The sequence below is a fragment of the Peromyscus californicus genome, unplaced genomic scaffold, assembly GCF_007827085.1.
Source record: "Peromyscus californicus insignis strain IS unplaced genomic scaffold, ASM782708v3 Scaffold_7__1_contigs__length_154581171, whole genome shotgun sequence".
NCBI lineage: Eukaryota > Metazoa > Chordata > Mammalia > Rodentia > Cricetidae > Peromyscus > Peromyscus californicus.
The window spans coordinates 124,602,333-124,616,572 of record NW_026294595.1 but is presented as its reverse complement, the minus strand read 5'-3'; the positions used below and the strand labels follow the sequence as shown (position 1 = coordinate 124,616,572).

At 46.8% G+C, this 14,240-nt stretch overlaps 1 protein-coding gene across 2 annotated transcripts in view; it reads right to left on the bottom strand.

Moving 5' to 3' along the window:
* Window positions 1–14,240, bottom strand: part of Syndig1 (synapse differentiation inducing 1) — a 164,809-nt gene that overhangs the window by 56,597 nt on the left and 93,972 nt on the right. For both annotated transcript variants that reach the window (XM_052726204.1, XM_052726205.1), the window contains exon 3: window positions 12,140–12,277. In XM_052726204.1, the coding sequence (XP_052582164.1) occupies window positions 12,140–12,277 (138 nt within the window). The remainder of the gene's footprint in view (window positions 1–12,139; window positions 12,278–14,240) is intronic.

Genomic DNA, 14,240 nt, shown 5'->3' with positions numbered 1-14,240 from the left:
TAAACTTTTAGGAATAATCCTTTATTTATCATTTTATATCTATACATAATTTGGAATGTATATGGTTAAAGTCAGATGCATTATGGGGAGGAATATGGTAGTAGAAAAATGATTATATGACGTAATTTATTAGTCAAAACAGAGATCCATGCTCATTAAACCATATTAACTAAACTCCTTCTCTTGAAGCTCATAAAAAGCCACAAACAATAACTGGAGCTCTTAAACATTTTTACTCACATGGTCTCTGCTCCCTTGCAGTATGTTTTCCCATTGCTTTGCCTTAAGTAAAGTTTCTTGGTACTTTTGTAAATCTATGTGGGCTTTAATTAATTTCCTTGAATAAGAGGTCAAGAACCTGGAAACACTTAAACCTAACCCCAAACACCAGCAACAAAATCATGTAAAAACCTAATTGTCAAGAAGGATGTGATTATAACTTGTGTGTGTGTGTGTGTGTGTGTGTGTGTGTGTGTGTGTGTGTGTGTGTGTGAGCCTGTATGCATGTGTGAATGGATATGGTGTATTTACATATTCCTGTGTGTCAGCATGCTGTGTATAAGCCATACATTCACTCTTTGCCGGGCTTTTTATGTGGGTGTTGGGGATTCAAACTCAGGTCCTCCCATTTGCAGGCACCTGCCTGACTGAGCCATCTCCCCAGCTCTGACCTTAGCTTCAGTTCAGTTTTGGGAGTAGTTAAGAGAACAGGATTTGTTATTATCACCACTGCTGGCAATCTTTGCATCCTGACAGTGTTGCTTTTCATCCTAGTCTCTCCTAAGATTCCTGGCCACACCAAGAGACATCTGTTAGAGCCTACTACCTCATGCATGCCTGAAAACTTCCCTTCCCATAAGGAAAAGTGGTTTCCGTGGTCTTTTAATCAGTGGCTCACCCACAAAAAGCATGCTTAAGTTCCTGTAGGCTCCTGCCAAATGCGATGTGTTTGGGCCTCTTTTCAGAGTTTGTCAACTCTGTGAGTGTGGTTTGAATGTGAGCACCTTCGAGTGTTTCCATTTAAAGTGGGTCCTAGGGTGGGAGATGGATCCTCTCTCTTGAGGTTGGATTTAGAAGACAACATTGCTAGTGTTTTATATTACTTCTGCTTTATTCATGTGGGTTTACCTATTGGAGAAAATATTAATTGGTTATCATAACCTAAGATTGAAATTTCATGACAAAATGGCTTCTATAAAACCCAGTTTGTGAGTCATTGCCTGTAGTAGGATAGGCCAGTCCTGGTGGCCACATAGCTTAGAAGGCAAGAATATCTATTCACTGGTCACAGCATTGCAGTCACATCTCTGAATACAGACAGAGCCTTGAGACCAGACAGAAGCCATTGGATGTTGGCATGGGAGTCCATGGTGCTATGCAAGAGACACTTGTGAAGATGCTTTGGGGAGGCTGTGACCAATCAGAGCATTCCTGAATGCAAGTGTGTCCCAGGCTCTGGCTAAACAGGACCTATTCTCAGAAATGGCCATCGATACTATCTCCAAACCAGGAGCTTCTGGCATTGTGCCTTCATGGTGCCAAAGGACCCATCCAGAGGGCTCAGTATTTGAAGAGATGCAAAAGAGGTGTGTGAACTCCTCTGTTGCTGGAGGCATGCTACACTCTGATTAATAGCTTCGGTGACACCATTTACCAAAAAGCATCACACATTGGAAACATACTCAGAGCAAGCCCTAAGCCTAGACAGAAGAATACACAATGCAACACATCAATATTTCAATTCTGGGTGCCAAAATGTCCACAGAGCACCAACCCTGCCTTCAACAGTCAACACATGTTCGTTCTCTACTATACACCACTAATCACAAAATCAGCACTAATTATCTAGACAAAGCTTTCCTACAACTGAAAAAAAAAATTGGTTCAACATGCCACAGGGAAAAAAAAACAGACAGGGTTTGTTCACTTATTCATCCAAACAAATTTCTTTTTTCTTTTCTTTTTTTTTTTTTTTTTAAATCAGTACCTCATCTACAGCATAGATTCTGTGGAAGGAGGTGGAACTCAGAAATCTGACCTGTCTCGACTATATCAGGTCATTAATATTTATGTGGAACTGTTTAAATCCAGAAGTTGCAAAACAACTCTTAGATGCTACAATCAGCATATTAAATATTCATATGGAAACAGAGATAGAGATGGGGAAGGGGAGACAGAGGAAGGAAGAAAAGCAGAGAGGGAGGGGAAGGGGAGGTGGGAGAGGGCTCACAGTTGATGCCTGTTGAGCTGAACGCAGTCTCTTGATGCAGGTATGACATGTCCACCTGACACACTGTCCCCTCTGTCAGGCTTTTCGATTTTCCTGCCTGAAGACCCAGTGCTGTTCTTGAGCCTGCCTGGGTTTAAAGGCTATTACAGTTCCTTCACTGTCACCTTCGCTTTTGTGTCACTTGCCTGGGGAGGCTGAGGTATCCCAGCTCTCTACCCACTCTGTCCTTGTCAACAATCTCCCAGTGTTGCCCTGTCTCCTGTTCCCCACCTCTCTCAGAGCTGGGACACTTTCTCTTCCCATTACAGCAATCTCTTGACTTTCAGAAGACGAGCCCCAACTCCCTGCCTGGATGGCTGTGGCTCTCAGGTGCACAATTAAACCTCGAGCTGATGAAATCAGCCAGTGCTTATGGGGTGCATTCAGCCATAGGATCCAATTTACTCTACATCTAGTGACATTGAAGAGTAATACACTCGAGGTCACAGGAGGCAGATGGTGGGGTACAAAGGGCATTGCCTCCTAAGATCTGTGACTGTAACAGACACTATCCCAGAGTGGAGCACACAGCCTCCAGGTTCATGTGAGTCACAAGTTCTGAGCCACAATATTGAGCAATAAAAAATAAAAAGTATTTTTAAGCCTGTCTCTGTGTCCAGGTTTAGAGAGGTAAACATAAACATGCTTCCTTGTTTTTCTAAGAGAAAGGCAGATAGGTGATAGTTTCTGAAACTATCCTGTCAGTTTTGGTTTAGATGTTTGAGAGAGGCCAAGGTATTAGTCAAAGGTGCACCATGGAGTGAAGTGAGGTGCTAACAGCCTGAGCGGTTCGCTCTCAGCATCCATCTTCAGCAATTCCAGGTGTGTTTTAGGTCTACACAGTACCTGCCCAGGCAGGGCCTGACCAGGGGCTCTGCTCTCTTCCTGGGTAAGTCAATTTCAGAAAACTCTGTTTCCACCCACTGTTTCTTGATGCTGTACTTGCAGTGGAATTCTACCTGGCTTTAAATGCTGTGCCCATCAGGGACAATTCTTGTTTGTCTGTAGGGCTCTCAGACCCCACTTTTTAGTCAGCCAACTTTCTACCACATAAAGTGTGCCTTCTCAAGTCAATGTCCTACTCTGGTCACTTCTGTCATATTTCCAGGAAGGAACTGCAGGCCCAAGGGCTTAGATCTTCTCGGATGAGTTTCACCTGACCATCAGCAGCCTACTAGCCTACTCCTTCCTGGGGAATAGCTTAGAGAACACACACACTGGCTCTGCCTCGAAAGGTCTAGAGGCACCAGTCGCGTGAGTCCTGGCTGCCCATTGGATTCCATAAGGCCTTCACTCAGAGCACTGCCGTGGCTGGATTTGCTCTTTGCTGTAGCCAGCCCTGCTCAACTATGTCTGACACCCTTACCAGACACTGTTCTTCGATCTCTCCATCAGATACAAACAACTGTCCTTAGTGAGGACTTAGTGAGGACCTGGGCTTGGTGCTTCTCTGTATTATTGAAGTAGGGACTTTTTCCTCCTTGGCTGTTGAATGAGAAGAACTGGGGAGTGCCAGATTTCTCACACAGTTCAGCCCCAGTAGGTTGCACTTGGTTACCCATGCAGGGCAACACAGTCTAAGTTCCAATTAGCACCAAAAGGGACAGGTATTTGAGCAACAGATAATTGAAATCCCTCATATAAGACTTCACCTGTCTAAGTTAAAATAATGATACTGGAAAAGGAGGATATTATTCATTTAAATAAAGAGACAGAAGCGCAGACTCCTGCTTTGGGTAGTGGCAGACTAGTAGTCTTTTAATAGATGGCCTCTAAAAATCTCATGGAGTGAACCTCCATCACCTGTTTCCTGGGGAGGGGGGGAAAGGCACTGCTAGACCATCCCTCCAAATTTGTGGTAGAAGAGGACTAGAGAGAGGGTGCAGGGGCATGGTTTGGGAAGGAAGGAAGGATGGAAGGAAAAAAGGAAGGAAGGAAGGAAGGAAGGAAGGAAGGAAGGAAGGAAGGAAGAGAATGCAAACAGATCTTCACCCTGATCTTCCTGAAGGTGCAGAATCTTCTGCACTCAGTATCCCTATGCCAGGCATTGACACTCTTGTGTCTCCTTGGAGATTTGCATCCCAGAGACAAGGGCTAGGCCCATCCACTCCCGTAGAGTCTATTCCCCAGGCTTGTGGGTGCTGTGTGAGTAGTGACACCTCACAAACAAGGCAGAGAAAGAATGGGGCTTGAGGTTGAGCTGGGAACCAGAAGTGATTGTCCAGGTGCCCAGTGGAACTGAGGATGGAACAGGGGTCCACTAGACAAGCAGTGAGGAAGAGTAATCCCTGAAGACAAAACTCTCAGGTGAGGGTAAGACCGTCACTGGAGACATCCTATTCAATCTTTTTGAAAGGAGCTCTTGGCAAAAAGAAACACATAAATAAACACAAGAAACCTGAGTTATTCTGCCTGTAGTTTGGCAAATGGAGGAAAAGTCCCAACAATTTGCTCTAATAGATTTTCAAGGCATCTTACCAACCTCGCATTTTTTTCCATTTAAAAAAACTGGCAAATGTGGCACATCCCCACACAATCCCAGCCCTAACCCTTGTGGATCGGCTCACCAACCAATCCAGCATGGTCTAGACATGGGCAAAAGCCCAGCCACAGATGGCATCATCTGGTGTTCTGTCAAGAGCCACACCTACTCTCTAAGCAAAGTCCTGGTGGTAGTCCAAAGAAACCTTTGGCTTTGGTTTTTTCCAGAAAATGGGCTGAAAACACTGACAATCTCACAAACTAGCCATATGGAACTAGCATTAGTGTCTAGGTAAAGACAGAAGGGACACACACTCATGTCCCTTGGGGATGGATGTCCCTCTTGATGTGGTCTACTAGAGAATATTTGGTGGTAGATTTCACATTCAAACCATGTGATATTTCTCCTCACCCTTTAAGAACTTGTGGAACCTTGTTTAGAAGGAGGCTGAGACATGCTTGTTCTATATTGTAGGGAGCGTCAAACTCCAGAGAAAACATAAGTACTTTTAGTCCTTGGCATCAAACTTGGTTTAACTTGGTTGTCTCCTGATAGTTACCAGGACCCAGAACAGACAGGGTTGAGAGGTAAGAACACATGAGGCTGTGAAGGCTCCTGAGAGGGCTGTTGTTTCCCTGGGGATAAGAGGAAGGGGTATATAGACCTGCAGCGTTCTCCTCTCTACATGACACCTTTTGTCTAAAGTGAGACTTACGCTTCCTCTAACATGGCAGTTGTGGGTCAAGTCAGTTTCAAGTTCAGAACTCACTGAGCCTAATCCCAAGGTAGCTAAGAAAGCTGTGGACAGGATTCTGGGACCAGCCACTCCATTTTTCTAGTGCCCTCCCTACCTCCCCCTTCCTCCCTTACTATGTGGCTCAGCCTCCCTAACTAGGACAGAGCCCCTGCCCTGAGCTCTTACTCTCCCTAGCAAATGCACAGAAGGATCACTCTCTGCTCACAAGACTGTGGCCCTCTGCCCATCAGCACAGCTGGGTAAGCCTGGCGCATGCACACCTTCCTGTCCAGCATCTTGGTTTCTAAATTCTCCAGCCCTTTCTTCCCATCCTGTGCTCTCCTTGTTCAGGTCCTACCTCTCAGACTCCCTTCTTCCTCTGAGGAAGACTTCTTCATTTCAGCTCAGGCCTGTCCAGGACCTCTAGGTGAAGGTTCCCCTTCTCCAAGCTCCCTCACACATCTACCATGCTCTTGTTCTGTCTATGACTAGGGATAAATCCTCGTCTGAGGACAATGGCCTTTCTACTTCTCATGCTTGCCCACCCCTATCACATAGGATCTTTCCAGCAATACTCTCCCATCAGTTCCTACATTGAACACCCACGTCTTATTCTGTTTGATTTCTTTGAACACACACTGTACATACATGTGCAACAAACAGTGGCTAGAGTGGAGCTCAGTGGTAGTCTGCCTAGTATGCTGGATGTCCTGGGTTGGATGCCTAGCATTACAAAATTAAATAAGCAAATAAACAAAAAAGGCTGCCATTTACATCTCTTCAGTAACATTAAATATTACCCTATTTCTATTCATAGCAAACTTCAAAAGACGTTGCTCTGTGCACCATATTCAATCGCTGTCTCCCATGTAAGCTTGCATCCTTTTAACTGAAGTGCGATAGACTTACAGAAAAGTGTACACATCATAGGCATGGGGAGAGCTCCAGGGGAGATCAAGAAACTAGAATGGCCCAGAACCCACGGCTCCTTCCTGTGCAGGGCCTACTGTTCTGTTCTCCATGGCGTGGTTCTCTGGGTATGGAAGGGTTCTGTCCTATACCCTCTGGAGTCTACTCCTCAGATTGCCCCCTCCCTCCAGTCCCTGAGGACTTTCCAATGATCACTCACCTCTTCACTGCTCCCTTCAGTGCTTAAGGCTTAGCTCTGTCCTGGCTCATGTTTGTACTCAGACCTGTCCCCTGAAACCCAAGCCACACATCCAATCCACCTGCTCTGTGCCTCTCTTCCATGCCAACACACTAGCTGAAGTCAAGACAAGACCTGCCCTGCTCATTGTACATGCCTGCCTTCCTGCTGCATAATCTTCACTCTCCAGGGGCCCCATCCCTCTGTCTCTTCATGTCACAACACAAACTCACAGGTAATTCTTCTAAAAGGCATTCCAGTCTACTTATAAAATCCCTGGTAGCAGAAGTGGTCCAGCCCCACTGGTTTTCTTCTGGATTATGGTAAGCAGCTCTGTTGCCTGCTGCCTTCTGTGGCAACACCACATGGCCCCTCATGCCCAAATCAGAGCCCAACTCATTTTAACAGATAAGGTCCTTGGGTCTACTTACACACCCCTACCTGTTCCTCTGTCCTAGTTTCCAACTCTCACACCCAGTAGTCTCCTGGCTTCAATCATACCAGGTCATTCTTCATGTGTGCCAGTCTAGTTCCTATCACAGAGCTTTTATACTGATTGTCTCTGCCAGGAAGGCTTTTCTCAAGAGCACCTCTTGGCTTAGGCCTATGGCTTTGTCATGAAATGTCACCTCCTTAGCAGTCACACTGTGGCCACTCCTTAAAATTTATCTCCCATATCCATTTGCAATGTTATCTTTCCCCTGCATACTCCTGTGGTTTTATTCTTGTTTTTCCACTGCCTGACTTTACTGGAATGCCAACTCTATGAAGGGGGAGCTTGACCTGTCTTGTTTACTGCAGATCCCTGGATCAGGGCTGACACATTCTGTGTGTTTAATAAACACAGACTCATGGGTACATTTCAAGGCGATGTTGACCAGCTCTGCAGGATCCCTGTTCCCCCAGAAGAAGGTTCCCTTCCCCCCTCATTTCCTGGTTCCCTTTGCTGGCACTATTCATGAAATTCCTAATCGGGTTCTAAGTACCCATCTCCCATTTAATTATTGCTGTAATGTTGCAGTTAGTAAAGGAAAGAAGCATTTCATGAAATGAAATGAAATCAAGGCATAATAAATGTCTCAAAGAGAAAACTCTGCTAGTCACCTCACACATGTAACCTCAGGGCCTGTGGTGCAGATCCAGACCCAAGGCCCCTGGGGAGTGTGTCCAGCTGCAGTTTCAGGTCACCATCTGTTCCAAGGGACGGAGTGCAGGGCCACAAAGTCAAGCATGACCGTGTTTCCCCTGGGATCCCTGTGCCAGGCATTCTTGAAGTGGGAGGTGGGGACAGAGGATTGAGGAGGGAGTCCTGTGATTCTAGGAGTGTTTGCACATAGACAAAGGGGTTCTGCTGCAGCAGATTCTGCTTTAAAGGATAGAAGTGCTGGTGTTCGGCCTCATGCGCCCCCATACTTACACCTTTATGAGATCTAGAAGTTGTTTTAATCCTTGAAACTTTTTTCCATTTCAATGGAGATATTAATTTTTCACTTTTAGATTTATTGGAGGATTAAAGAAGATAAGTGTGGGCATTAACTGGCTTACAGCAGTTACTCAGCAAACTGTGGGACTTATCTCTACCTTAGCATCATTTGGAAGCAGCAGTTTCTAACTTAATCTGCATTCCACACCTTTCTCCGTAAGCTGGTTTACAGAACTGGCACTCTTTGGGGGCCAGATGACATCACAAAAATGAAGTGGGCAGCAAGCTTCCTTTGTCGGCCCCCACTCTGTATCTATATCAAGTCCTTTGTTACAGCTCAGGGCGTGATGTTGGATGGCAGGCTTCCCAGCCAGATTCTCTATCCTAAACTCCCTATCCCCCTATTCCCTATGCTCCACCTCTCTGAGTCCAGCCTCAGCCACAACAAGATATATGTGATCCCTGTCCGAATGAAGTCACTTGGGTGGAAACCAGTGCTCACACTGAGTGCTTAGGAAATCAGGCAGCAGGCTTGTTAAGATACAGGTTCCCAGGCCAGAGGAATAGGTCTGTGCTGGAGAGGGAAAATGCATTCCCCAAGCATTCTCTTCCCACAGGGACCAGAGCTTAAGCAGGGGCACAGTGTGGTGTGCAGTCTCTGGTGCATAGTGGGTGCTCAGCAGAGTTACTCCTGCCGTCTGTCACTACTGTAAGTCTGCTCTCACAGCTTAAGAGCTCCTGTCTGCTGTCTGCCTCTGTCCAGGCATCCACTTGCCTGCAGATCCACAGTGCCTGGGCAATTGTGGTGCCCAAAGGGTACCATTGTGCTCCCTGTCCTAACTCCCTCTGGGAAATCTTGGGTGTGGAAACCATTTTGATGACATGCTGTGGACCAGGAAATAGTCATGGAGGGATTGCCCATAGATAAGGATCTGCTTAGAAGAGCACAGAACCTCAAAAGCCCAAGTTTGTAAGCCCAGAACAGCGGTTCATTTTTTTTCACTACTGACTGATTTAATCACCACCCCCCTCCCCTTTGCTTTCCTAGAATGGCCCTGTGTAGCATTCCTGTAACCTCACTGAGAGTTGCTTTGACAATAGAAAAGCACAGTTGATACACTGAAATAGGTTCAGTGAGAAAGGAAAAGAAACACCAAAAAACAAAACAAACAAACAAACAAAAGAAACCAACTAAAGCCACATGTGGATGTCAAAGATTTCTTGTGAGCAGCACCACAGCCTTGGGGAGCCTGGCTTCCGAATAGCACTGTGCTGGGCTGTAGCTCCTTTGAGGCTCCACAGCTGAGCACTCTGGGGCCCTGACAACATCTGCAAAGAGCCTCCAGGGAGAGAAGGCACCGGGCTTCTCCCTCCAGGCCCCAGGATTAGAAGTCCCAGCTGGCCGTGTCCAGGCCAGCTTTGATTCAATTTAGAGCTTGATTCTGAGTGTGTCTGTTCTAGTCCATGCTGTGTGCGCTCTCCTCTTGGCAGCTGCCTGCTCTCCTCAAATGGCCTGGAGATTTCTTTCCTGTCTGCGGTTTGGGTGGCAGAGGCATAAACAGAGTGCACAGCAGCCTTTTGGCTGGGCTGAGGCTCTGGGAAGTGTTTGAGCATGGAAGCCCCCATCTAGACAGGACTTGGACACAGGCCCTGCAAAGGGGACTCCATCCAGATATTTCTAATGGAAACAGCAAAACAGCTTCTGGGTTCCACAGCAGGGAACCCACCCTCTGAGTGTAGTGAAAAGGGAAGCTGTGGAGGAGGGAGAGGACCTGGGAGCACCTCTTCCTCCTCTAGCAGCACAGACCCACCCCTACCCACTGCAAGTGTTTTAGTTTTCCTTCCAAAAGAAGTCACTAGAAGCTGGCACAGAAGGTATGCTTTGTAGTTCCTGCTGAACAATAACAATCATCTTGACCACCAAAGGCATTCAACACCTCGAATTCTGACACCCAACTTTAAGAAGCTCTTATCATATGAAGAAGTAGCTTGATGTCTGAGATGAGACTCTGAATGCTGTAACACCTTTGGGACAAAGGTGCAGGTACCAACTCGCCTTGCTTAGAAGAGGACAGTGCTTCGCTGCAGGATATGTGAAGAAGCAGGTCATTGGGCTGGGATAGTTCGCAGGTTTCATGAAAGCTGGCTTCTGGTGTGGACACACAGGCTACCATTCCTTGACCCATGCCATTTATCTAGGGTTCCAGTGTTTGATACCCTGGGAAGAGGTGACACCTCCCTCAGCAGAACATGAGGTAAAAGCACCATCCCCATTTCAAAACTTGACGTCAAATCTCAGCTCTGGGTTTTCACGTGTTGCTGCCTGTGCACCTGCACCCAGGAGGGCAGATGAGCCACATCCTTCTTATTCTAGGATGACACAGACACGAAGTGCAAGATCCTGGGTCTAGATGCAGTTGGTACCATGTTCAACTCATGAGATAGTTCTACAATGCCCTAGCTGGGTGAGGAGCTGGCTCTTCTCACTTCATTGACTTGACTTGCCCTTTATAAGTAAGGTGTATTGTCTAGCCCAGACTTAGGGTGCTTCTTATATAGGCAGGAGCAGACTGCACTCACCATGAATATCGCACACAGGTCTTTCTCCAAACCCTCATGTCGCTGTATCTGCAGTATGGGCAGTGCCTGCGTAAGTGAGGCTTGTAGGTGAGGCTCATCTGAGCCTGCCTCAACTCACAGCTGCCTGGGCCCAGGAATCTGGCTTTCCATACAAGTTTATAATGTTAATTGCAATCATGGTCTGTAACATTCATAGAGCATTCACAGGAGACACTGAGATAGATCTTCCAGGCCGGGACTGGCCCTTGAACAAGCTCTCGGCATGACCTTAGGGTTTCAGGATCACCCACCCTAGTGCTTATCTTCCAGAACTTAGACCAAAGAACAGCACAGAACCGGAGCTGTGCCCTGCTCCACCCTCCTTGTCTGACTCCATATGCTTTGACTTGACGTCAGAGTGTACCCTCCCTCCTATCTTGAGGCAATTCTCTGCCTCTTAGTCTTTGCAAAAAAGCACTGGTCCTCAAGACGGCCACAACCCTTGCTCTTCCTAGGATATTAGGAAAGGGAGGCAGCTGGCCATTGCTGGAGTCATGCTGGTGGCACAAAGAGAGCTAGGCAAGGCTCCCCTCACCACACCAGTCCAAACTTCATCAATTCAGAAGCCATCAAGAAGTAACTTCTGGTTCAGGCAGGAAAGCCATGTTCAAACAAGGAAAAAGCTATTTCAAGTATGTCAGTGACTTGTTGACAGCCTCAGTCTTGGAATCTATAAGCAAGCAGGGGTATCCTGGCATCCCTCAGGGGTCATCTCGTACCCGGAGAACCTCCACATACACTAGAGCCTCTAGTATTCCATTACATGGGACTGCCTTTCTCCCTGTTCTGGTTGGACAATGACAGTGGGTGGTGGTGATGGTAATTTCATGCTTTAATTAGTGCATAGCAAAGCCTTTCTTTTATGAATAAGACTGTGAAAGCTGTCTCTTTCTTTGCTAGGAAAAACCTCTTTCAAAACCTGCATTCTGTAGAGTCTGGGATGCTGTATATATAGTAAGATAAGCTGGGAATTGGTACCTTTAGGATCTCCCACTCAGCATGGCTCTATATGGGCTGTTGGAGACCAGGCTCTGTTATATGAATATTTTACAAAAATGAGCCTTTGACAAGGAAAACAACCCTGTTCCCTCCTTTCTGGCTAGGTTCGGTGTTTACAATGGTATCTCTAACCTAGACCAGATGTTTCCCCACAAGTGACACACCAAGTCTCATTTAAAGGTCAAGCCTCCAAAGGCCATCTGTCCTCTGGTAGGTAGATGCCCGCTTTGGTCGTCAGTTCTGTTTCTGAAACAGTATCACTTCTACAAAGACAAAACTGAGTGACCAGCAGGTAAGGCCACCTAACAACCCTATTTGGCCCTCTGGGAGTCCCCCAGCTTATCTCATGCAGACACCCCTCATGGCAGACAATGGCCAGGCTTCCTTGGCTACCCTTGGTGATGGTGTGCTTGTGTGAACATCATCACCCTGTAGGGTGTATAACCAGCTGAGAGAGGCCTTACCTCATGGGACAAGTAGAAGGCCGCAATGCCCAAAGGCCAGAAGCAGCAGAGCATGGAGAAGACACTGAGCCCCAGGTGGTCCCGTGGGGGCATCATGAGGAAGTTGTCCTCACTCTCTGTGTCGCTGGAGTAGTCACTCTGCAGAGACAGCGGGAAGGACAGGAGGGAAGTTCAGTGAAAAAGTAATGGAATGCCACCTGGCTGGAGCAGGCCCTTCCTGGCTGCTGTTCTAGCTGCTGTTCCAGCTACTGTTGCTAATGTTCTTGTTACCATGATCACCAACAAGTATGAACCTCACATAAGGGTGCATCATTGGAAAAACTGGCCAAATCTCTTAGACAGCGAAATAGTAGGCAAAATGTTACGGAAAACATGGTGATATAAAATGTCCTCAGCTCACCATGATTTAACTTATTGGATTTTTTGTTTGTTTGTTTTATTTTATTTTATCTTTGTTTTAGTTTACCATTGATTTCTCCATGTATTTAATCCATCCTGACTTAGGACACCTTAGACTTATAATGGGTTCAATGGGAGGCTAATGAGGAAAATCATGTTTCAGAAATCTCTGGGATCCTGGTGTGGGGTGATGGGGATAAAGATGGTGGCCTTGAGGACTTTCAGGAGGCATTCCCTACCTGTATCTTGCTTTTTGTGCTCAGGACAGGGTGGGGCTAGTGTGGACAGGGGGAGGATGATGTCTCTGGATATACTCAAGTTTCCTTTGATGCTGATCAGAGTCAGGATATGAGGAACCCAAGTTCCACCCAGATGTACAGCCTCCCTCATGAGGATGTGACAGCTGTTCTGGGAGCAGCTGCCTGTGAATGTAGCTCTCTCCTCACTGTGATACAGTGGCACATGGGACTCTCACAGACCTGGTGAGAATTTCCTGGGAATCTGATGTAGGTGGTTCGGTGGGTGGGCTGGGAACACCAGTGAGGATGATTCTAAGACTTAAAACCACTACCCAGCTACCTCGTAGAGCTTGTACATGCTTGCTTCCCGGATGTTAGATGGACACCCCTGGCTGGCTCCACTCACTGGATTTTATCTCATCAAAGCATATGCCCTTTGTGCTGACTCATCAAAAGCCATGGTTGCCTTCTCCAACTGTTTATTTCACACAAAGATGAAGCCCTAGCTTACTCCAGACACTGCTTCTAAAAACAAAAAAGAAACAGAGCATCTCCTCTTCAAAGAGCTTATTACCATTCCGATCCTGCTGCAGCCTGGAGAAGCTTGAAAATGTTCTATGGAGCTTGGCTGTGGGATGATTCCACTTGACACCTGCCACACCAGGCTATCAGGCTATCTACCCCCCCACACCCCCACCAGCCTGGGGTCACTCATACACAGATGCTCAAAATCCCCCAAATGAAAACGGCGTTGTGTATAATTTTACACATAAAACTGCTGGAAGCCCTGGTCACCAGGCAGACAGCAGAGCACTGCACTGAGAGGTCGGGGACTGTATGTGAGAACTTTGTTTCTCTGTAGTTAATAGTGAAAATAAGCACAGGGTGTTGCAATCACTCACATAACAAACAAGGATTTCTCTGGGTGGCCCTGCCATGGAAGCTGATAACCCACTGCCCAGACAGGGCTGGTTCTCCCCATCATACACAGGGAGGCCTGAGGGCCAGGGGTCCCATGCTTCATTCCCCAGAGCAAAAGTCACCTCTGGAGGTCATAAGGCCAGCTCCCTATCATGTCTCTGTCCTGTCGATCACTGTTTCTCTCTGCCCAAGTATGAGTCTTCTGCCTGGTACGGTGTCCCTTCCGAGTGTCTGGGACTGTACAGTGTCCCTTCCACAGAACTACATCTGTGGAATTAAGTCATTTTATTCTGTACACAATCTCCCATATGGTCTCCAGAACAGTAAAGGAAAATGAAAATTACTATCATTATGGCTATCTGAGATGGAAATCAAAACAGCCGGCAGGGATGCATAATTCATGCAGGATTCGAGGACTGCACTGGCCAGGCCTTGCATAGCACGGAACCACCTATTAGGATGAAGCACACCCTGTGCTCCTGTTGTCACATGGCACCTCTTCACATACAGCCCTGTCCCCTCTAGATCTTCTATAGTTCCTT